The sequence below is a fragment of the Pteronotus mesoamericanus genome, unplaced genomic scaffold (assembly GCF_021234165.1).
Source record: "Pteronotus mesoamericanus isolate MK-2021 breed Mesoamerican mustached bat unplaced genomic scaffold, CSHL_Meso_final contig_702, whole genome shotgun sequence".
In the NCBI taxonomy this organism is placed as follows: Eukaryota; Metazoa; Chordata; class Mammalia; order Chiroptera; family Mormoopidae; genus Pteronotus; species Pteronotus mesoamericanus.
Genome location: NW_026555239.1, coordinates 4,663,337 through 4,672,623, shown reverse-complemented (window position 1 = coordinate 4,672,623; position 9,287 = coordinate 4,663,337). Strand labels below are relative to the sequence as shown.

The 9,287-nt window shown below is 65.8% G+C and overlaps 1 protein-coding gene across 2 annotated transcripts in view; it reads right to left on the bottom strand.

The window, feature by feature from the left end:
• Positions 1–495: 495 nt before the first annotated feature.
• Positions 496–9,287, bottom strand: part of PRR5 (proline rich 5) — a 47,630-nt gene continuing 38,838 nt past the window's right edge. For both annotated transcript variants that reach the window (XM_054582583.1, XM_054582582.1), the window contains 4 exons: positions 7,032–7,123; positions 6,573–6,713; positions 2,943–3,078; positions 496–1,405 (listed from right to left, as the gene is read on the bottom strand). In XM_054582583.1, the coding sequence (XP_054438558.1) occupies positions 966–1,405; positions 2,943–3,078; positions 6,573–6,713; positions 7,032–7,123 (809 nt within the window). In that variant the 3' untranslated portion in view covers positions 496–965. The remainder of the gene's footprint in view (positions 1,406–2,942; positions 3,079–6,572; positions 6,714–7,031; positions 7,124–9,287) is intronic.

The window sequence follows — 9,287 nt, the reverse complement described above, 5'->3', positions numbered from 1 at the left end:
AGAAGGTGCGTCCGAGGGACAGGGCTGAGGAGCCTGGGCCTCAGGAAATGCACTGATGCCTCCGTGGGGACAAGCCAGGGAGCCTCCCCATGTCGGTTCAGGACCTGGACCCCAGAGCCGCAGGGGGGCAAATCCTGCCAGGGGCACACAGCTGCAGGGGCGGTAAGAGCGGGTGTCGCCGGCCTGCCCAGGCGGCCTCCCCAGTTGTGTCCCGCCAAGGGTCGTGGTAGGGGACCAGGCAGGTCCTGACCCCTTCCAGCCCCCTGTGCTTTACGCTGGGGGCAAAGGCAGGGGCCAGCCCCCTTTGGTCAGGGCTCATGGCCTGGAGCAGCCTCTGCCCCCTGGGGTCCTGGCTCCTCCCTCGGGGCCGCTGGGCCCCTCTGACAGGGTGGGACAGAGAAACTGGGTAACTGCCAGTCGGACAGCAGGGCGGGGGTCTCCGACAAGCCGCGGCCTCTGGGGGACCCTGGCACGACACGCCCGGGAGCAGGGTTGACACGTTTTATTCCACCCTCTTCCGGCCCGGGGCCACCCTGGCCGAGTGAGGGCTGGTGGCTCTGAGGGTCGGGCACACAGTCACCCGCAGGCCACGCTGCGGTGTGTGGGGCGGGGCAGTGGGTCCAAGGGTCCTTCTGGGGCCTGGCCGGACGCCAGATCCATAGTCTCCACGGGTGTGGATGTGGCGTGCTGGGCGGGCTGGTGCGGGGAGTGAGTGGTGGTGGCCCTTCCATGCACATGAGGTTGACCGGTGCGCCCGGTGCCCCGTGGGCGGCAGGCGAAGACGCCGGGCCGACACCCCAGAACGGCGTGGTGCTTGGGCTGGGGCCGGTGAAAATGGTGTTTCCAACGAAGTGGGGGACGGGGGCTAAAGTGGATGAGGCTGACCGGGAGTGGACGAGTAAAAAACTCACACGCACGCACGCACGCACCGGCACGCACTCAGGCTCAGTAAAAACACCAGGCCCTCACACGAGGCTCTGGCGCCCCCTGTCCCCCTCAAACTTCGAGGTGCCAGACCCACTGCGCCGGCCAAAGTCAATGAAGATGCCTTCGGAATCCGAGTCCACGGATTCCAGGACCTGGTCCACCAGGTTCTCGGGGCTGGAGGAGGGCAGGGAGCCGCAGGCCGGGCCGGGTTCGGGGGGCTGCAGTCTGCTGGGGCAGGGCCCGGACTGGAGGCCCGGGGAGGCCATGAAGTCCCCTGCGGGGCCCTGGCCGGGCGCGTCCGGGCAGGACGTCATCTCGGAGACGGAGTGCCTGCGGATGCCGGGGCCTCCGGCCGCTGTGCCCTCCGCCTCGTGCTCGGCCACCGGGTTCAGCAGCGGCGTGTTGTAGCTCTTGGAGCGCACCACCGGGTTCTTGGCCAGGATGTCCCCGGAGCGGGAGCGGCGCAGGAAGTGCTTCTCTGCAGAGAGACAGACAGACAGGCGTCAGGCGCTGGAGGCCAGGGAACGCGGGCGGGGCGGCCCCTCGGCAACCCTGGGTGTGCCAGGCCCGTCCGCCTGCCCGGTGCCGGGGGTCTCCCACTGTGAGCACTGACGGGGCCCCCGTCCGCCTGGGAGGGCGGCCGCAGGCGAGCCCTGGCTGCTGCAGACCCCGGCCATCCCCACCGTAGCCCCCCAGGGGCGGCCTGGCCCAGCCGGGAAGGGGGTGCGGGTGCCACCCCCGCTGTCTCCTTGGTCCCAGCCTCTGAGCCTGGAGAGGCGGTGGGTCGGGGGCAGCTGGGGGGCTGCTACGCCAACTCTCCGGTTTCGAATGAGCACGTGCCTGTTTCCCCGCCTGCGCAAAGCCAACAAACATCAGCACGTGCTCCGCACCAGCACTTCCCCGGGCGGCCGCCGCAGCCCCCCGCCTCCCTGCTGGAGCCTTCAAATGCACGTGTGGCGGGGGAACAACAAAGCCACATGGGTCGTCCCCAAGTCAGGGAGTGGTACGTGCCACCGTGGGGACAGACATCAAGGGGCCCATCAACGCGAGGTCAGGGCTGGGGTTTTATTCTGAGTGTCACGGGGGGCCCCTGGAAGGTGGGAGAGGACCCCGGGGTGGCCGAGGCTGCGCAGGGGCGTTCTGATCCCACTCAGGACCACGCAGTCCCACAGAGCACCACGAGGTGGCACGGCTGAGTGTGCCCAGCAGCTGGCTTGGGTCTTTCCTGGCCAGGAGGTGAGGTGACCGCCTCAAGGCAGGGGGCGGGGGCCGTCCTTTCACCCAGGGCCACGGGGAGACCCTGTCTGGGCTGAGACATGCCTGGTCGGCAGGTGTTATACCAACCGGGGGCGGGAGTCACAAAGGACGAGGGGACACCTCCAAGCAGCTCTCATGCTGCCAACTGCTTGGTCCAGGGCGCTCTTCCTAACCCTGCCCCCAGGCCTGGCTCCCCCCGGTCCTCAGCTGGACAGTCGCCTCCCAGTTTGGACTTCCCGGAGCTTCCTGCCCGAGGCCCCATGTCACCCGGGCACAGGTCACCTTGGGCCCTTATCGGTGCGGGGAGGGGGCTGTGCACTCACTGGTCAGCCTCCCCTGATGCGCCAGGGTGGGGATTGGTCTCTCCTGAGCCCCCGGGACCAACGGCAGGCGCCGGCACGCCGTAGGTGCTCGGTTCCCATTGCTGAGTGAACTGATGGGCCGACTGGTAAAGCAGCAACAGGACTGGCTTCCGTGGACACGCCAGGCAGCCCCAGGACGCCTGCCCCACCCCTGAACCCCGCCCTGCCCTGGGGTCCTCCAAATTCCGGGGCTCTGACTTGTGCCGCATGCTGTGCCTGGCCAACGCCTGACTTTCAGGATGGAGCGCAAGCGCGACTCCCCCGGGGACACAGAGGACACTGCTGGGCTCTCAGGGACGCTGCCGTGCCCGCCCCGGGGCCTCCTTCACCCCAGGGTGGGCTGGGCGGATGGGCCCAGTGTGGCTCCCACCCCGCCCCCGGCCCAGGCGACCCTACCTAGGATGCAGGAGTGCGAGAAGGTGCCCTCGCTGGAGTAGAGGCCGTAGGTGCCCAGGTAGGGTGACACCACCTTCTGGATCAGCGTCTCCAGGCGCAGGTAGTCCTTGGTCACACCCCGGGACTCATGCACGCCCTGTGAGAGGGGGAGGCGGGGGGGGGGTCACCGCACAGCCCACCCCCATTTCCCTCACTCCGTAGGCTCCGCTCAAAGCCACCATGCACACCCCGCCCAGTGCCCCTCCCCCCCATTCCCACGGGGCCCTGGCCCCGAGGGCGGCCACACGAAGACCTCCTCCCTAGCGCTCTTGCGCGCCGAGGCCTCGTGGCCGCTCTCCTGCTCGGACACCCTCCGTGGCTGGGTCTGGGAGCCCGCTGTGCCCTGCGGGGAAGGACCCTGCAGCCGAGTGAGGTCGGGCGGTCTGCAATCTGCCCCTGGGGAGAGGGTCCCCGGGCGCTGGCTCCCTAGAGGCTCAGGGAGTCCTCCTGTGGGGACACGCTCATCCGCCGGGGTCCTGCCTGCCCTGCCCCGCCCGTGGGGCACTGCCAGTGGGCAAGGCTGCCCCGCGGGGCCAGGCCCGAGTCCACATCCAAGCTGGGCAGCCCGGGCCCCTCTGCCTGACAGCTGCCCATCCCCGCCACGTGCTCCACCCTGTGCCCCCTGCCAGGGCTCACCCAGCTCCTCCCTGACACCCCCCCTTGTCCGGAGCTTTGCAGGGGTCTCTGCCTCATCCAGTTTCATTCAAGCCAAAGCCTGAGGAACGAGGCTGCCCACCGGACAGCGCTGGGCTTGCTGATGGGGAGGGGAGGGGCCGTCTTTGAGTGCCCAGCCTCCCTGGCAGGGGGCCGGCACTGGACAGGGTTTTAGTGAGTGCTTGCTGAATGACGGATAGATGAACGAATGAAAGATGTCGCTCCTGAAGGAGCTGCCAGCAAGGGACAAGATACACTCAGGGTAATAACACAAAGTACCAGTTCAAGCCAGTGAGAGAGCCCAGCTCTACGCTGCCTTCGCCCACTTAAACTTGCGAAGGCACATGCAGATTAAAGGGAAAGCAGGGAGAAAGCTATGCTGGGCCCTTGCTGAGAAGCCAGCTGGAGGGGCTGCGTTCACTTCAGACGGGGCAGGTTCCAGACTGAGGCAGTAACGGAAGGAGGTCGGGACACAGTGATAGAGGGGGCCGTTCTCCAAGACGCCATAACAATCCTTCACATACACGCGCCTGACAACAGAGCGCAAATGAGGGGAGGCGAAACCTAACAACTGCAGGGAGAGACACAGACCTACTCCCACAGCTGAGACTTCAACACCCCTCTCGGCACGACAGACCCAGCGGCAGAAAGTCGCAGGGACCCAGCTGAACGCAACACCACCACCCATCAGCCGGGCGTCGCTGACGTCTACAGGCCAGTTCACCCAGGAACGGAAGGAGACACGCTCCTCTGAAGCTCCCATGGAACGTTTGCCAAAACAGAACATACCCTGGGCTGTAAAACAGACCCTAACAGATTTTTAAACATACAAAGCATACAGTGTCTGCTCTCAGGCTACAGTGAAGTGACACCAGGAATCAATAACGGGAAGATAACTAGAAAATTCTCTAATACATAAAGATTAAACAGCTCACGTCTAAATAACACATCAGTCAAAGGAGAAACCTCAAGAAACAGTTTAAAAGATTTTGAACTAAATGAAAATGAAAATGTAACATTTGAATTTATGAACTACATCAAAAGCAATGCTTAGAGGGAAATTTATAGCGTTGAATAGACACATTAGAAACAGGAAAGCTCGGAAGTCAATAATCTAAGCTTCCACCCTAGGAAACTACACGAAGAAGAGCAAATTAAGTCTGAAGTAAGCAGGAGGAAAAAAAAACCTCAGAGCAGAAATTAATAAAGCTGAAAACAGGAGTCAATAGAGAAGATCAACGAAACCAAAAGCTGGTTCTTTGAAAACACCAATAAAATGAACAAGCCTCTTGCCCGACGAGCTAAGAAAAAAGAAGACACACGTAACTGATTTCAGAAATGAGACAGGACATCACCGCAGGTCCAGTGGACCCAGCTGTGTTCGGACACGGAGGGGGTAGGATTCTGGGGGTGCCCGCCCGCCGGGGACCCCGACCTCCCTGGAGCTGTCTCTGCCCCCGGCAGCGGTGCCGTGGGCAAGGACGGCAGTGCTGAGCGGCGCCGGGCTCCCAGGAACTGGAGGCCACCTCGTTCCCAGAACTGCCGTGGACGCCGGGCCTCCGCCGCCCTGTGCAGAGCAGACGGGGCGGGGGCCGCGCTGTCCCTGAGCCCTCAGCTGCACGGCTGTTCCCTGGTGTCTGGGACCCTGCGAGAAGGAACTGCGCCTTCCTGGGCGAAGCGCAGGGCAGACAGTGGGTCCTCAACTACACCGAACAGCATCTGCGACTTCAGATCCATTTGGGACTTGAAAACAGTGGGGACAAGTTCCCGGGGGAGCTGGGACGAGGTCATTCAAAGTGTGGGCCAAGTGTGTGTGGGGGCGGGGCAACAGGAAAGGTTGTGGTTTGGAGTCGTACCCACCGGGAGCAGGACAGTCTGGGCGGCGGTGGGGCCAAGCTGCCTGAGGCAGTGGCCACCAGGGGGCAGCACCGCGCCAGCCTGGCCACCCGCAGGGACCAGGCTGCTGGGGCCAACGGGCAACCTTATTCCTTGGTTCCGAATCCCAGCCCCGGGGCTGCCTGCTCCCAGGAGGCTTTACAGCTGATTTCTCTCCATTATCCTCGCCCCTGCCCGGTCAGGAGGGCGGTCTTACTCCATGACACAGACGAGAAAAGAGGCTGAGGGCCCCCAGCCTCAACCCAGCCCGGGGTGACCCGAGAACCTTTAAACCCCTGCCTGCAGGCCCGGCGCCCCCGAGGCTGCCAGGCGGCCACGGCTCCCAGCAGGGCAGCCCGACCCTCCACACTCTTTGGCCCTGGAACCCAGGGCCAGCCTCATGGATCCTAATTTAGCAGGATTTCCACGCACAGGGGGATTCAGGACAAGGGGCGGGGCTTTGGAGCCAGCCAGGCCCCCGAGGCCAGGGCCCTGGGGGACTAGTTCCCCGCCCGTGAGGCGGGGTGCCCACCCTGGTCCTGCACAGTGAGGCGAGCCAGCACACCGTGGCACGCTGTGCCTGCGCCAGGGCTGGGGATGCGGCGGGAGGTCCAGGCTGCAGCAGGGGCTGCTGGTGGCCCGTCAGATCCCGCCTTGGCCAGGCCACTCACCCCCCGGTGCTGGGAGGACGTGGCCAACAGCTTGCCGCTGCGCCCGCCCCAGAGCCGCCCTCTAGGATGAAAGCCGTCTGCACCACAGATGCCGGGTCCGCTGTGGGGCATCAGGGGGGGCGGCCCTCAGCCCCCGTGCCCTACTGATGGGCACTGTAAAGACCCCGCTCCTGGCCCACGGCGGACAACTAGGGTTTTGGTCACACCACTGGGCTCCCATGGGGCCAGGCCAAGGCCATGGAACCCAGGCTTCTGCACAACTCCTCCCTCCCAGGCTCCTCCTGCCAGCGTCCCCGTTGGGGACGCTGGCGAAACCCTGTGCCCTCTCAGGCTCTGCCCCAGGGAGCCTGGCCTGAGACACACGGCCCACCCCGCGCTTGCCCGCGCCCACCTGCAGCACCAGCAGCATCTGCACGATGGCCGGGGGCACGCGGGCGTGGGTGCGGGCCAGCGCGTCCTCCAGCTTCACGCTGAGGGTGATGGTGTTCCGGAAGTGCAGCAGGGCCAGCTGGCGCACGGATGGCTCCTTGCCCTGCACACACACAATGCTGCGGTCACGACAAGGGAAGGGTGACTGTCACACACAGAGCGCCTACTATGCGCTGGGCACGGCCGACTACTCCGTGCCGCTCAGGCTTCACGGGGCCTTAGGAGGGCGCCGGCCTCGTTTCCATCTTGTGGGTGGGAATCGGGTCCTGACAGGCCCAGGGACAATGTGCTTCATCCTGCTAGGGGTGCAGGCAGCCGGTAGCGGCAGCGAGGGGCAGAGGGTGAGTCCAGCCCCAGGCTGCGCGGTGGGGCGGGGGGTGGCACGGTGGACCAGGGTCCCCCGGCCTCCGGGGCTGCTGACCTGCACCGGGTAGAAGATGGCCTGCAGAGTGGGCAGCACGTCGCTGAAGAAGAAGTCCCACGTCTCCGCCAGCGAGTCCAGCAGCTTCTGTCCTGTGGGCACAGGGAGCCGTCACCGCCTGTCCCACAGGGGCTCAGCAGCAGACGCTTCACGCCCTCCCAGGTCAGCAGCCCCCTCTCCTGGCCACAGGGCGCTTGGCAGCTTGGTGGCCCCGGGCCCACAGATTAGCCTTTCTGTGCTTCAGCTCCCCCATTAATAAAAGGGGGCAGTAGCAGGCCCACCTTACAGAGCCGATGGGACGCAAGGAGCCCGCGCAAGGCCTGGGGCAGAGAAGTGCCAGGTGCTTTGGTTCCTGTCCCCGCCATAGCGGCTGCGCAGGCGCGCGAGCGTCAGCTCACGCTCTGGTCCCACCTGACTCACCTCACCACCCCACCCGCCCAGGAGCGGAGGCCTCTGTCCACCTTACTACACTGTGCCGGGCCCGACACCAGGGACCCAGTTGAGCCCCAAAGAGACCCAGTCCCACTATGTGACCAGGAGCAAGGCACTGAACAGCCACTGTGAGGCAGGGCGGCTGGGGGCAACCTCACTGGGCAGGCGAAGACTCTAAGTCTGCGAGGAGTTCAGGCCTCGTCCTCCAGGGCCTGCGTCCCTGCTGCCTGGGGCTGCCTGCGGTGGGATCTGCGGAGCCAGGGGACCGTGTCCAAGCCTGGCAACATGCTCCAGGCAGCAGAAGGCAGAGAGAAGGTGGCGAGGGTCAGGCAGGGAGGGCTTCCTGGAGGAGGCACCATCTAAATTGATTTGGGATGGTCTGCCAGGTTGACTGACATCCTTGGTGTTTGACATGCAAAAGCAGGTGTGTGGAGGGCAGGCAGCTGGATGGCTCTGCCATCCTTTCTGCCTGCCCTGGGAAGGAGGGGTGCCGCTCTCAGGTGGACAGGGTGCCCCCTGGGGCATGGGTGCAGCTCAGGCACCCTCAGGCTGGCCCCGCGGTCGTCCAGGAAACGCCAAGTGCTGAACCTGCAGCCTTTCCACTGCAGAGCAAAGTTAGGATGGAGGGCCGCCGGGCCCTGGGGGAGCGGACCCCCCACCCGGAAGCCAGGCCAGCCACCGGCGGGGACGTGGTGGGCGGCTCCAACCGAGGAGGGGCAAGCGCCCCGGCTGGCCGCTCTCCCAGACGGCACTGCTCATGCCTGACCGCCAGAGGTTTCCATGGGAACCAGGGCCAGACAAGAGCCTTGGCCTCTCTTCTCCTCACTTTCCCCGGGCTCTGGGCCCCACTGCCTCCACCCTGCAAGGCTCCAGGCTGTGTAGGTGCTGGGGCTCTGGGAGGGGAGCCTGGCGGGGTGGCCTGGGAGGCCCAGGGCGGTCCGCCGGTGGCCAGGGGGGCCCGGCCTCTGGGCTCAGCCGTCTGCTGGCACTGGGGCTCCCTGCCAGGCGGCCAGCTCTCGGTCCTCCCTGGGGCCCACACCTGGGTCTGTGGCGGGACGGGCGGGTACTAGCAGCCCCAGGGGCTCTGCCTGAGCACAAAGGTCCCTTCAGGTCCCCACCGTCGCCGGCAAGGAGAAAGGCAGCTCAGTTCCCTAGGTCGGCCATGGGGTGGCCCTGGGCACGGGCCAGGCCAGTGTCCGCTGAGCTCAGGCCACCCTCCAGCCTCTGGCCCGGAAACACGGCGGAAAGCAGATGCTGTAAAACACGAAGTCCAGCCCGGCCCCGCCGCGCCAAGCAAGGCCGGGAAGCTGGGCTGCGCCTGCGGACCAGGCCCCCTGCTGCGGACCGTGTCTGGGGGGACTGGCATTGCGAGGTGACAGAGTCCGGCTGCACGGCCTTGCTGTGGGGCCCCAGGGGAGGCCCGCAGCCCGGGCCTGAGCACGGTTCTCTGTAGGATGGGCACGTGGCCATCCCACGCACGCAGGGCTAGAAGCGGCTACGCGGCAGGTGCTCCGGAAGGGCTGGCAGTTGTCGCGATGACCCAGGGGCTACGTCCCGGCTGATGGCCAGCAGGGTCCGGGCCGCAGCCCTGCCCCGGGGGCCGGTCAGTCTTCCTTTTCTGAGTTCGAGGGCCGCCTGCGGGGCCTGGAGACCAGAGCAGCCTGCAGCTGGACTTCGCTCCTGTCAGCCGCCCTCGTGGCGAGGGCACCAAACTGCAGCCTCGGACGGGGCCCCGGGAGCCTCCTCCTCTGGGCTGGTGCCTGGGCTCCTCATGCTTGTGAACCACGCGGCTCAGCAGTGACACTCCAGGCCTCCACGGAGGCT